At 31.5% G+C, this 14,762-nt stretch overlaps 2 protein-coding genes across 2 annotated transcripts; both read left to right on the plus strand.

The window, feature by feature from the left end:
• The first annotated feature begins 1,737 nt into the window (after positions 1–1,737).
• LOC139425729 (zinc finger BED domain-containing protein 5-like) lies at positions 1,738–2,508 on the plus strand. The gene has a single exon (XM_071181628.2). The coding sequence runs from the start codon at positions 1,738–1,740 to the stop codon at positions 2,506–2,508; it is 771 nt and encodes a 256-aa protein (XP_071037729.2).
• A 7-nt stretch (positions 2,509–2,515) lies between these two features.
• LOC107454304 (protein FAM200A-like) lies at positions 2,516–3,010 on the plus strand. Its single transcript, XM_016071445.2, has one exon. It carries the CDS (start codon positions 2,516–2,518, stop codon positions 3,008–3,010), a length of 495 nt encoding a protein of 164 aa, XP_015926931.2.
• Positions 3,011–14,762: the final 11,752 nt, after the last annotated feature.

Raw genomic sequence — 14,762 nt, forward strand, 5'->3', positions numbered from 1 at the left:
TTGAGCCCTTATATGATTTCTTATTCCAGGGTTCCTGAAAAAAGTTAAAAAGTGGCAGTGATATTGATATATTTTTTATATTACTGTGTTTGTAACTACCAGAATATTTTATTTTCTCTAATTACATATATATTGATCCGAAGGTGATACATAAGAAATCATGATGTCTAGACTGGAAATTCAAAGTAAACGGACAAAAATCACAACTACTAATCATTCAGCATAAAAGAAAAACCATCCTCCCCAAAAATCAAATTGTTCTCTTTAATGAAATTATTCCCATAGTCAAAAGCGCAAAATGCCTTGGTCTGGTCATTAACAGTAAATTTAATTGGAAAGATCACATCAAAACAGTTATCAACAAAGCACAAGCAGCCTGCCACAGATTACAAATCCTTCTTCAGAACCCCAAAATGGAACTTAGACTTAAACGAATACTCTACATCTCAATGATCCGTCCCATCCTGACTTATGCATCTCCAGCTTGGTGCAACATCTCTACATCACTCCTTAAAAAACTCAAAATATGCCGGAGCAAAATCCTCAGGAAAATAACAAAAGCAAGATAGTTTATCAGAAATAAAAACATACATTGCGACCTCAACATAGATTCTTTAGATCAGCGTTTTCCAAACTAGGAGGCGCGCCTCCCTAGGGAGGCGCGGACTAGTCTAAAGGGAGCCGCGAAAATTAGTCACAGTGAACAATTTTCCAAATTACTACTAAATTTTTCTATGTAAAAAATAAGAGAATAAATGAAAAAATACCATCGTGCTTTATCGCGCATAGTTCAACTAAACATTTCGCAACTTAGCATCCATATACCTAGACGTCCTAGACCCCGGCAAATCTTTTGAACCAAGGACGTCGTTAATTTGGCGACACTAGCATCACTCGACCGACACAACTTAACAAAAGCCAGATGAGCGCGCACTAACGCCACTGGATGCCACACATCCAGAAAAGATCGACACACGTTTAGCTCACCAATTTGTTTCGTGTCACAGCTAATATTTAATTGGTTCGGCAGTGCTAGGTTGTGTTTCTAATGTTACTGACGTGATTGCCCACTGATCATAATAGTAAGTAATTTAATAGTTTTATTCTTTTAGAATAATATAATATTATTCCTAATATTTCCAGACAAATGGATAAGTTTTTGATAAGATATAAGCGAAAATCCACTAATAATGAAGATTCTGATGTTGGCACAAGTAGTGGGAATACAAGCCACAAGGAACAGGAAGGAAGAACTGCCAAAACAAGGAAATACGTCTTATCCTACTTATCGTTCGGATTTACTAATATTATTAACTATAATGTGGAAAAACCAATGTGTTTGTTGTGTTCAAAAGTTTTGGCTGCTGATAGTATGAGACCCGGCAATTGAAACGGCACCTTGAAACTATTCATTCTGAATACGTTGGTAAGCCCCAAGAATTTTTTCAAAGAAAATTTGATGAGTTATCCAAAAACAAGCAAAATTTCAAAAAAATTATTCATATTCCATCAAATGCATTACTAGCATCATACCTAGTGTCGTACAGAATCGCGCAATGTAAAAAACCCCACACAATAGCAGAAACCTTAGTTTTGCCAGCAGCTATTGATATGGTCAAAACAATGTTTGGCCAATCTTATGCGAATCAGCTGCGACAAATACCGCTTGCTGATAATACAATTGGCAGAAGAATTGATGATATATCTGAAGATCTTTGTGACCAATTAGTTTCTTGAATGTGTACTTCAAAATTCGCCATACAAGTAGATGAAGCTACTGATGTAGCTAAAGACGCATATTTAATTGCATATGTTCGATATGTTGACGATACTAATATAATTGAAGATATCTTATTTTGCAAACCAATTCCTGACAGAGCCACATCCAATGAAATTTTCAAAATAATAGACAGATTTTTTAATGAGAACGACATAATGTGGAATAATTGCATTGGACTCTGTACTGACGGTGCACAATCAATGACGGGGCACAAAACTGGTCTTCAAACACTAGTTAAAATGAAAACACCTAAGGTTCTCTGGACGCACTGCATGCTCCACAGAGCAGCTCTCGTATCAAAAACAATAAGCGAGGAACTTAACAATATTTTAGAAAAAGTAACGAAAGTTATAAATTACATAAAGAACAGTCCATTAAAAGCAAGGTTGTTCGCAAAACTGTGTGAAGATATGCGAGCTAATTACACGTCACTTCTGTACTATTGTGAAGTGCGCTGGCTATCTCGTGCAAAAGTGATTCAAAGGATACTTGAACTCAAAGAAGAAATTGCTATGTTTCTCGAGGAAAATCATAATGAAGACGGCAATATGTTTAGGGATGATAATTTTATCGTTAAACTTACACATTTGGTTGACATTTTTGAAAAATTGAGTGTTCTTAATAAATCAATGCAAGGACCGCAAATGCATTTGCTTATACAAAAAGACGAAGTTAAAGCATTTATTAAAAAAGTGGAGCCATGGAAATCAAATTTGCAAAAAAAATAAGATTGACATGTTTCCACGTTTAAATTTATGCGTCCGAGATAATATAGAAGCAAACAAAAATCTCTTTGTGGAACACTTCTATGGTTTGTTGCTTCAATTTTCGAATTATTTTGGTGATCCTGATTTTACAAAGTTTGCGTGGATACAGAATCCATTTATCGACGAAGATGATGAATTTGGATTGACAAGTATTAAAAAAGAAAAATTGATTGAATTATCTTGTGATACTACATTAAAACATAAATATCAGACTATATCTCTGGTTCAATTCTGGTTGAATCTTCATACAGAATATAACACTTTGCCAAACAAAGCTTTGAAAGTACTGCTGCCGTTTGCAACATCATATTTATGCAAAATGGGATTTTCTGCCTTGACTGCAATGAAATCCAAATATCGAGCTCGTTTAGTTGTAGAAAAAGAGCTACGAGTAGCTATATCGTCACAAACACCAAGATTTGATAAACTTTGTGCTAATAGACAAGCACATCCATCTCATTAAAAACAATAATAAAATATCGTTTTCCATTAGTTTGTATGAATAAATTTTATAAGAGTAAAAATGTTTGTGTTTTTATTTTATGAAATTTTCAGGGGGGGGGCGCCAAATTATTAAATATTTTTTAGGGAGGCGTAGTAACATCAAGTTTGGAAACCACTGCTTTAGATCATCATATTGCAAAGCTAAATTTCAGATTTTTTGAAAAAAACATAAATTGTGACACCGCAGGATTCACCGAAATTTTTACTTTCGAAAACTTAAGAGAAGACGTAAACCTCAGGCCGATGGCAGCTTACTTTTGCAGTGACGTAATTTTATCTAAAATTCAAAATATTTAAATTCCTTTTACTTCAATTGCATTCCTATTACCAGAAAGAATCACCCTAAAGATCACAATTCAAGACGAATGGGAAAAAGGCCGCTAACGGCCCCAGGCGCCCAGATAAATATTGATGATGATGATGATATATAAGAAATTTGAATTTGTTAGAGGAAGTTAATATTAAGAAAAATTCATTCAGAAGTTTCTTTATAACAAAATTGATACAAGTATAAAAATATTTCCAGGTGCATACGAACCCTGTATATGTTAACTTAGAAGTTAAGAAACGTTTTAGAGCAATGCTTTGAGAGCAGATTTTCCACTTTACAAAGATCCTACATAAATCTAACAACAATAATAAAAAAAATTAAACATTTTCATTTCAAACGAAAAGAAACAAAAATAAATTTAGAAGAAGATAAATGAATCGATTAATCGTAGAATAGATAGGTTTAATAATTCACAGCTTGTCAAAATCTTCTTTTTTTTGTGGGATTATGTCACCCGGTAGATTTGTCATAGTGTCATACATTCTTAAAAACATTCGAAATAAAAAGAAATTTTTTTTTTATCTGCAAATAATACCCTTAGGAGTCAAGTACAGAATAATAGACAGGAATAACGAACGATAATGTATTAATTTTCTCCACCAAGAGTTCGACAAAGATATTGAAAAACAAGTGGGCGGGGTTCAAATTATCTTCCTACGAGAAATTAACGGGGAAAGAATTGTTCTGAAAGGAACAAAATTTGCTTTTGGGCTTCTGAATTATTCTAGCTGGTCACTTTAAAACTGCCCACGTATTTGAACACCTAAACGCTCGATTTACGTTTGTTGTATGGGTCTACCCACACGTATGTGACATCAGATTGGATTTGTTCTGCTATTCAATTTTTGTTTGCTTTTCTTTGCAACTTATTAGAGTATTCTGCGTGATGTAATTTAAAGCATTGGACTGTGTTGATGACGTAATAAAGGTTTTTAGGGTTTTTTAAGTTACTTATTTATGCGGAACTGTTTTTTTTCGTTTCGTGATTCACTCAGAATATTTCTTCTGTTACTTTTCAAAGAAAGTTGGTAGCACAATTTTTTTTCTCCGCATGCGAAAAATAAGTCAATGGAAACAGATAATAATTGCAGGGCTGCCAACTTTCTACGCTTTTTGTAGAACTTTATTCTAGTGGTAGCCAAGTTCATGTTTTAATGTATTATTTTTTATTCATTTAAACTTATTTTCCACATCACTACATATAAATATATGAAAAGTTCATATACAGTCATATCAATATTCTCCCTGTCTTTCGCTCTCACTCTCAAAAATAAATAAATGAATAAAAATTTAAAAAAAAAAAGATAACCAAACCATATTTATACTCTATTCACTGTAACAAAAAATGGATATTCAATTTCACGAAACTTTTTCTCGTTTTTGATGAAACCGTTTCCTGGTATATGTTTCGAGAGAACATTTCGTCAAAGTAGTGTAGTAATAAGTATCGTCCTTTCTTCGAGAAAACGAATTTCAGCAATAGTAAAAAAATATTTCGTTATTCCATTTTTTTCAACAAAAAGAAAAAGAAAAAAAATTTGGACACCGCACAGCTTTACACCATAGTTCACTATATAATCTTGATCCCCATATAGCTGGATGAGTGTCCCCTTAGCGACAGAAGAAGGACGGAAATGATCACACCCGAGTCCAAGAGGGATTCGAACCGGGCTCTTTCAGGCACGAGGCCAACTCTTTGATCACCCTACACTTATTCCGTCGCTTTATTTTCGATCATCTGATCTTCATCCTGGTTCAGAATAATTAACAATCTTTCGTTACTAATCACTTGATTTCGTGAAGAAATGATTCTCACATATAACGAAATATGGTTCACGGATTGCTTAATCGCAAAAAGTGAGAGTTTTGATTCTGCGAAAATTTCTGCAATCTTAATACGATGTTAAGTTGAATCATAGTATAGAGTAATCAAGTTCTTGAAGTGCTGCAATATTGTTCAAAATACACTATATTAAGGTCTCAGAAAATTTGAACGATATTATGGTTCAAGACACCTTAAAGTTTTTAACGGTGTACTGCATGAGAATGTTATGTTTTCATGAGAATAAAACTTCATTCTTCGCCCAACTGTAACATACTTTTTCTGACTCTCCCTACAAAAAATTTCTCTCTCGAGAAAAAAAAACCCTCAATGACTACTTAAGAATATTTCATGGTACTCTAAATGAACTATAGTTTCCTCTCATTTAACAAGGAACGTTGGAAAGAAGGAAGTAAGATCCGGATTTTACTTAAACGGCAATTGCAGGGAGAAGTTTCGTAAAAATTCTCCCCATAATGGAACCTAATGATGAAACCATAAATGTCTCGTATAATAAGCACCCATAAGCCTTGGTGATCGTTGTGCAATGGACAAGGGGCAATTCGGAAGTGCCAGATGAAATTTGTACGGGTCATTTTCGTTTTATCAACTTCTTTGTTAAAAGGAGACAATTTGTGAAAGAAGGAAATAAAATCGACAATAAAATATGTTTAGTTGAACATTAGATCGCCATTAAAGTGAACGTAATCGTATCACCCGTACAAAAAGATTTTTTTTTTTATGTGGGTTTTGTATTTTGAAAAGGTTTTTGTAGACTTCGAATAGACTTCCTTTAGATGTTTTAATTCTTTTTTGGCTTAAAATTCAGTTTTTAAAATTGTTGAATAAATTTTAAATAAATTCTTACATTTAAAAATATTTTAAACTTCCTTTGCGTCGATAACAAATGACTTCATTAAATTTTTATTGTGTTAGGGAAAATTCACAACAATGCATAAATGCATTAAAATGCATTATCTTCTAGCATTAATCAGCGAATACGCTGAGTGCTTGGAAAACATATCATCTGAGTGCGTGTTTCCAATATTCATCGATAAATAATTAATAATTATTAATAAAAAAGACGATTTAACGTTTTGTTTTTGATTTTCTATCTGAAATCACATCAGGGAACAATTATTTTCCTGTTGCAGGAAAGTTTTGAACAAGTTTTAGGTATTATCGCGTCACTGGTTTCAAATCTGAAATCTGTTTCTCTCAACTAACTGCAGTCTTTTAGTAATTTCGTTATATATTCCTAAGTAAATAATGTATATTCCTAAGTATTCCTAATTCCTAAGTAATCCGTATCCATATTCCTAAGTAAGTTTAATAAAAAAGACGATTTAACGTTTTGTTTTTGATTTTCTATCTGAAATAACATCAGGGAACAATTATTTTCCTGTTGCAGGAAAGTTTTGAACAAGCTTTAGGTATTATCGCGTCACTGGTTTCAAATCTGAAATCTGTTTCTCGCAACAAACTGCAGTCTTTTAGTAATTTCGTTATATATTCCTAAGTAAATAATGTATATTCCTAAGTATTCCTAATTCCTAAGTAATCCGTATCCATATTCCTAAGTAAGTTTAATAAAAAAGACGATTTAACGTTTTGTTTTTGATTTTCTATCTGAAATAACATCAGGGAACAATTATTTTCCTGTTGCAGGAAAGTTTTGAACAAGTTTTAGGTATTATCGCGTCACTGGTTTCAAATCTGAAATCTGTTTCTCGCAACAAACTGCAGTCTTTTAGTAATTTTATTATATATTCCTAAGCATGATTTTTTAAAAATTCACTAGAGTGAATACTAAGTACCTCCACTTCTTTGCTACGTAGGAAGTGGTATAAAGAAATAATGAAGCATTTAAGTTTACGAAGCGATGAGTTAAGGTCAGTCGTTTTTTTCTTCTGTTTTAATCTTATTTTCAAATAAATGGGCGAGTGTATATGCATGTATATAAACCCTATACGATCCTTATAAACTTGTGCATTCAGACAAAAAATAAACTCAAATAAAAATATCATTTTGAAAAAAAAATCTGTAGCTTTCAGAACAAAATTAGTATGAGGTGTGAAACATTAGAATCCGGTAAGATCAAGAAACAAAAAATTTGTTTTCTAGTATAATTATTTTTACTAAATAAGTAGTTCATTTAAAGTGTTCAACTTCCATTACTGTTCAAACACGATTTCGTTCAATACTAAGTACTGTTCAAAATAATAAGAACTGGTAAGAATATAAATATGTTTCATTAGGAAAATAACTAACTTCACTATGTTCATCACCCTGACTGACTATAATGCCCTTCGCGGTTTTGTGCCTCAGAGTCTAGAATTTTTGATGTTTTCGTGATGACGGCGAGTTCTTCATTAGTAATTTTATTGATAAAAAAAATCATTACTATTTTTTAAAATCGCACAGATTAATTTTTTAAATTATCAAAAGTAGCAGATATGAGAAGAAAAAACCGACTTAAACTTTTAACCAGCTTCTCTTCCGTTCTCCCCCCTTTTTTTTAATCCAAATGATTAAAACTGAAAATAAAAAAGGTAAGTAAAACTGTTAGTATCGTCCTTTATTAGGCAAATTTTGCTCCAAAACCTCCCCTTATCTTACTTATTCCATATACAAGCCGCTCTCGAGTCGCACAAATATCACGTGTTTGTAAATTGCGACCTCTGATACAATGAAGGCAGGCCTGCCAACTACTACACTTTTTGCAAAATATTTTATAGAGTGGTAAACTTTTAAATACCGAAATTTTCAGAATTTTTGATAATTTTGCCAGGATTATTGGAATTACATTTGCTGGTTTGTGTGCTTAACTTAAGCTTATAAGCCTTTGTCAAATAGGACAGATAGCACAACACAGAGAAGAATAGCGCGAAGATACATCCAGGACATCACCTCCTGCATCAGAAAGCCTCAAAGTTTAGTACCTGATCAAATAAATTGCCCTTAGCACTTTTAGATTATAATATTTGAAGAGAGTTAAAAAGTTGTAGATTATCGATTTCTCCTTACAATGAGTTTATTAGATTTTAAGGTATCAATTTTCAATTTCGAAAACTAGGTTCTTGTCATTAGAAATCACAAATTTTTTAATCTGACAATAACACCGGTGCTCCAAGATATGTTCAAAAATATCACAACAGAAAGCTAAGAAAAATTATAATAATAAAGAAATGAAAATAAAAATCTGTTCCTCGATGTTATTTTTGATTGAATACAATACCTCCTAAATATGAAGATCAATCCTTATAAACATGTCATGAAATCTGCACAGTGGATCTGTTCTGTTGGTGTCCAGCTCCTTTACAGAGCTAAAAGCCAACCCAAGTCACAATTCTTGATGGTCCGATCAAAACATTTTGATGGTTTATGATGGTTTCAGTGTGATAGGTGATGGTCCATTTGATGGTCACCATCATTCAACATTTTTTATTCTGAGTTCATGGATAAGCCAACAAACTTCCCTTATTCCTTGATGGAAAATGCTTTTTTAATGATTAACCATCAAACAAAGTTTGATTCTCATGGACCATGGTGGTTCCAACAATACATTTCCATGATGGCTTGATGGTAATTCTTGCTGGTTCTTAGTAATATACCATCAAAGCAATTCGGATTTTTTTATGTTGAACCATCATAAATCAGTCCGAATTCCTACATTGGAATGATGGTTGTTCATGATTGTCCCAACACTTGATTTCGAAGAAACTATGGTGGAAAATTTCTGATGGTTTAACGTGAACAAACCTTCAAAACAAGTTCATATTGTTTTGACAATCATAAATCCACCCGAATCCCTTTATTAGGGTGGTGTTACTTTTGCTGGTTACCATCAAAAACGTAACGGTTCATGATGGAATTATTGATGCTTACCATCTATATTATGTTGGTCCATCAATCATCTGATTTTTATAAATATAGCTACATTTTTCCCCCACAAAGAAAAATCTTCCGACTAAAAGGAAAATTTGGCAGCTATATAATATTAATATTAAAAACGCAGAAAAACGAGGGCATTGCTGACAACTTTTCGAATTTTCGGGAATCTTCCACTATTTTTTTTTTCTAAGATGGTAACTAATTTTATGGTTTTCTATTATTTTCTTAATTTAATAAATAGGACAGATTTTACATTGGGTATAAACCAATTCGAAATTAATATTAAATGCGTGGTTGCGTCTTAAGTTGGAAAGAAAATGAAATATTTCTGCTAATAAATATCATTTTAACTATCTTAATTGAATACTACAAAGAAAATTACACATGTGATAACAACATTTCCAAAAAAAAAGAATAAATGTGGCTGATATGAAAGCATAATTAAAAAAAAAACTCAACATAGGAGCACCGCATTTCTAAAAAAAAAGAGTAAAAGTTGGCTGCTATGAAAGCATGATTAAAAAAAATTCAACATAGGTGCACCACATTTCCAAATAAAAAAAGAGTAAAAGTTGGCTGATATGAAAGCATAATTAAAAAAATTCCACATAGGAGCACCACATTTATAAAAAAAAAAGAGTAAAAGTTGGCTGATATGAAAGCATAATTTAAAAAATTCCACATAGGAGCACCACATTTATAAAAAAAAAGAGTAAAAGTTGGCTGATATGAAAGCATAATTAAAAAAATTCCACATAGAAGCACCACATTTATAAAAAAAAGAGTAAAAGTTGGCTGATATGAAAGCATGATTAAAAAAAATTCCACATAGGTGCACCACATTTCCAGAAAAAAGAGTAAAAGTTGGCTGATATGAAAGCATAATTAAAAAAATTCCACATAGGAGCACCACATTTATTAAAAAAAGAGTAAGAGTTGGCTGATATGAAAGCATGATTTAAAAAAATTCCATAGGTGCACCACATTTCCAGAAAAAAGAGTAAAAGTTGGCTGATATGAAAGCATAATTAAAAAAATTCCACATAGGAGCACCACATTTATTAAAAAAAGAGTAAGAGTTGGCTGATATGAAAGCATAATTTAAAAAATTCCACATAGGAGCACCACATTTATAAAAAAAAAGAGTAAAAGTTGGCTGATATGAAAGCATAATTAAAAAAATTCCACATAGGAGCACCACATTTATAAAAAAAAAAGCGTAAAAGTTGGCTGATATGAAAGCATAATTAAAAAAATTCCACATAGGAGCACCACATTTATAAAAAAAAAGAGTAAAAGTTGGCTGATATGAAAGCATAATTTAAAAAATTCCGCATAGGACTGCCTCATTTCCAAAAAAAATAGTAAAAGTTGGCTGATATGAAAGCATAATTTAAAAAATTCCGCATAGGACTGCCTCATTTCCAAAAAAAAATAGTAAAAGTTGGCTGATATGAAAGCATAATTTAAAAAATTCCGCATAGGACTGCCTCATTTCCAAAAAAAAAAATAGTAAAAGTTGGCTGATATGAAAGCATAATTTAAAAAATTCCGCATAGGACTGCCTCATTTCCAAAAAAAAAAAATAGTAAAAGTTGGCTGATATGAATGCATAATTTAAAAAATTCCGCATAGGACTGCCTCATTTCCAAAAAAAATAGTAAAAGTTGGCTGATATGAAAGCATAATTTAAAAAATTCCGCATAGGACTGCCTCATTTCCAAAAAAAAAAAAATAGTAAAAGTTGGCTAATATGAAAGCATGATTAAAAAAAAATCCACATAGGACTGCCTCATTTCCAAAAAAAAGAATAAAAGTTGGCCGGTATGAAAACGTAAATCGTAATTAAAAAATACTTGACTGTCACTCAAATGTACAAGTGATAACATAAGTTAGAAACTCAAAACCGAAATGATATTCCAAATCAACATATTTACTGATGTATTTATTAAAATTATTACAAATCTAATTTATTTTTCGGAAGATAACGTCGTTTTCTATCAGCATGAATTATGCATGCTCTTCCCATACCAGGAATTATTTTAATCAAAGATTCCTTTCACTGTTTGGCTTTATTTTTAATAGCTCATTATACACCACCTACATAAAATGAAATTCATTTTCCACAAACTTGAAGGTAAATTCATTCATTATTTATCAGAAATCTCTTATTTATTCGATGGAATTGGCAACGACCAGGTAGAAAGTAAAACGATTTCTGTAGAAATCGAGTCAGATAAAGAACTTATTATTCTCTTTTGGAATGATTTCTGTTCGAAATCAGCTGGAGCTGATTTAGAAACCGATAGTTTTTTTCATTTGCCAGAGCCAGTAGTGAGAAATGATGGTAAAATATCTTTGAGATAAAGTATTTCAAATTTATTAAATCTCGCATATTCTCAGAGTGTTATTTAAAATAATGTTAAAGCTGTATTAAACAGAGGTGCCAGCTGCTTCGGATTCGATAAAATATTGTAAAAAACGGCAGAGAATTAGAAACTAAAATTTGCAGATTTTTGGTCATTTTTGCTAACTTTTTAAAAGGCTGAACCGTACGAAAATAGGGAAGCCGGAGGCGACTAAAAAATTTTTAAAGTGGTAGAAACTCAATTCATTTTTGTTTATTTATTATCTCTTTAACCCGTTTTGTCCCGAATTCATAAATTGAAATGATACAGAAAGTGGTTTTATGGAAAAAGTGGTATAATATATTATCGAAATTAATTTGTTTTTCTACTGTTAAGGCATTCAAAAAGTCTTAGATAGATCAAAAAGTACTTGTTCATTTGAATTCTAGATCTAATCAGAAATAACTAAATCATTGTGGTATCTGAGAATCCTTTTATTCACCCAGATTAATGAAAATACTGAAAAAAGTTTCCCACCACTATGAATGTCTTTGAAAAAAGGAACTGTCCTAAATATATGACGCTGGGCGATAACCCGTTAATTATTCAATCGTAACTACAACTATGACTTGCATTACGAATAGAAATCTAGTAAAAATAAGAAAGTGGTAGCAAATATATCTCTAAAATTGTTTTTATCTTATGAATGTGATTGGTTAGTCTTATTTGCTTGTCAACCACTACAGATTCAGTTCTCAAATAAAAATATATGATAAATTTCTCTCAATTACTTTTGAAATAGAATTTTGGTTCATGCGCACAACTGGTCAACTTTTTATATAGTCTGCGCAAACTACTTAAAAGAAACCGTGTAGAGTTGGCATCTCTGAACTAAAATTTATAATTCCTCCAACTGGATTTTAAAACGGGGACATATCAATGATTATGGCCCATTCTCTTGAAAGAGTAGTACATTGAAACCTCCTTCTTTCATTTTATTTTATAACCTTCGGTGAACAGCCTACCCAATTTTTGGGTTTACTGCTATTAATGTTCAACTTTGTATCCTTGAAATTTTGAACTCAATCCAGAAGACAAGGAAACTTCTGGATCAAGTATTGGGAGAAATTTCGCCTTGGATGACATTTTGGTGTAACTAACCGGCATTTGAATGGTGAGGAGAACCATGAAAACCTCCCACGGTTAGCCTGACGGCAAAGGGACTCTAACCCATGGTCCGTCTACCACTGAAGATATTTTTACGTCAACATCGTGGTCGGCTCTAGCCGGATGCGTAATTCGTATCGACCAGCTATCGCTGGGATTTGAACCCGGTTCATTTCATTGGAAGGCAAACGCTCTATTCCCTGAGCCATCGCGGTTCAGTAAAACCTTCTTTGTTGCCAACTGCACCGCTTTCTAGAAAAGTTTTAATAAAGTGATAGTGCATTAAATAGTTTAACATTTAGAATGAGAATAATTACGCACCCTTTTTAAAGATTGAGTTGCATTTCATATATTTCGAAATTTGAATGTGTAGTGTTAGAAAAATTACTGAAATAATTGAATGTATATTGAATGAATAATTGAAATGTAAGTTAAAGACATGCGATTGAATAATTGCAGAGATAATAAATAAATAAAAATTAATTGAGTATCTACCACTTTTTACATTTTCAGTCGTTTGTTGCAGCACTGTTAATTCCAATTTAGTTCTCGCCTATTATATTTCGCATTTAATTTTATTATTCGTCACCTTTTTTTAATTTCATTTTAATTTCTACTTATTTGTTTATTTTTTAATTTTAATCCTATGTGGTCACGTTTCTCTTCATGGCTTATTTTTTTATTTCGTTTTAATTTTAATTTATATATTTATTTTTTGATTGGGAACTGACCAGCAAAGACGTTGGGCAAAAACTGATTGACTTCGTTCGTAAAAACAGTATTTTGCATATTTTTTTCTGATCTTTTCTCCAAATCAATTTAACAAATTCTTTTCTTCTTAAATTTAATACTAAATCATATTTCAATTTATCAATAACTTAATAACAATTAATTTTTTTTAATGAAAATTAGTGTAAAATAAGTAACAACCAACTTTTGAAAGTGGTAACTATGTCGAATTGGGATTTCAACGCATCTGCAGTGATGCCGACTTGTTAGGGGCAGTGGAGAGAAATTTCTATTGGTAGTCTTTTAATGTATGATTCTTGGTTAAGTAAAATTGATTTATGCTATGTTTAATCACCGCCACTTTTAAATAATTCAATGGCTAATGTAATATGTAAGTTAATATGTATCTATTTTCGAGGCATTTTTATTTTTTAGTGATTCTCGCACATTATAAGTAACAATTTAATGTAGGTTAATTATTCTTTATTTCGAAATATCACTAAGTAAGGAAATGTGTCCTCAAGACTATCTTGACCTTTTCCCATATAATTTTTTTTTGTTTTATAACTTTTTCATACTGAGATAGGTTACTGGGGTAAATATTCGCTTGATCTAAACAAATAGGTACTACCATGTTTTTTGATATACAAACTAATTTTTGTAGCAAGACTTTAAGGGAAAAACATTAAAAAGAAATTTCTAATATAAATAACACTTTAAAGCAATTTTTTTTCTGTTTCATGAGATTTTTGAACAAATCTTAAATATCACTGATTTCAAAACTGCAATCGGTTTCTCTCTACAAGTAACAGTTTTTTATAGAATTCAACAATATATTCATAATCAGGATTTTTGAAAACCACTCGAGTGAATACTTAGTATCTCCACTTCTCTGTTACGTAGGGAGTAGTAGAAAGAAAGCGATAATACATTTCTGTTTATGATGCGATATTTTCAAAACAGTGGATAAGTGCACAAATATGCATATATACCTATACATTCTTTATGAATTCGTGCATTCAAGCAAAATATTAACTTAAATAAAATATCATTTAAAAGAAAATTGTAACCCTGAGAATGAAATAATAAAAAAACTTTCCAAAACCCCATACCAAGTAAAATTCACCTTGAAATAGTTTCTTCCTTAGGTATTATTGAGTTATCTTTCTTTCTAATATGTGTTCTTATACTTAGCATTTACCAATTTTTTAAAAAAGGATAATGCTACTAATAATATTTAAATTGATCAATCATTGCATACAATCAATGGAAAATTAGAAAATAATGACGAATTATATTTAATATATAAGCTGGTAGTTAAATAATTTAAAAGTAATGCTTTACACACCACACATTCATATATACACTCTATAACAAGAGAATCAACGCACCAAGAAGGAGTTGTCCGATTGAAACGAAA

This window comes from Parasteatoda tepidariorum, chromosome 4, assembly GCF_982258835.1.
Source record: "Parasteatoda tepidariorum strain Cologne lab strain chromosome 4, Ptep-v5.0, whole genome shotgun sequence".
Lineage (NCBI taxonomy): Eukaryota > Metazoa > Arthropoda > Arachnida > Araneae > Theridiidae > Parasteatoda > Parasteatoda tepidariorum.

Bases quoted from the DNA above. Each gene is read 5' to 3' on its own strand.
- LOC139425729 (XM_071181628.2), top strand. From the start codon at position 1,738: ATGTGTACTTCAAAATTCGCCATACAAGTAGATGAAGCTACTGATGTA.
- LOC107454304 (XM_016071445.2), top strand. From the start codon at position 2,516: ATGTTTCCACGTTTAAATTTATGCGTCCGAGATAATATAGAAGCAAAC.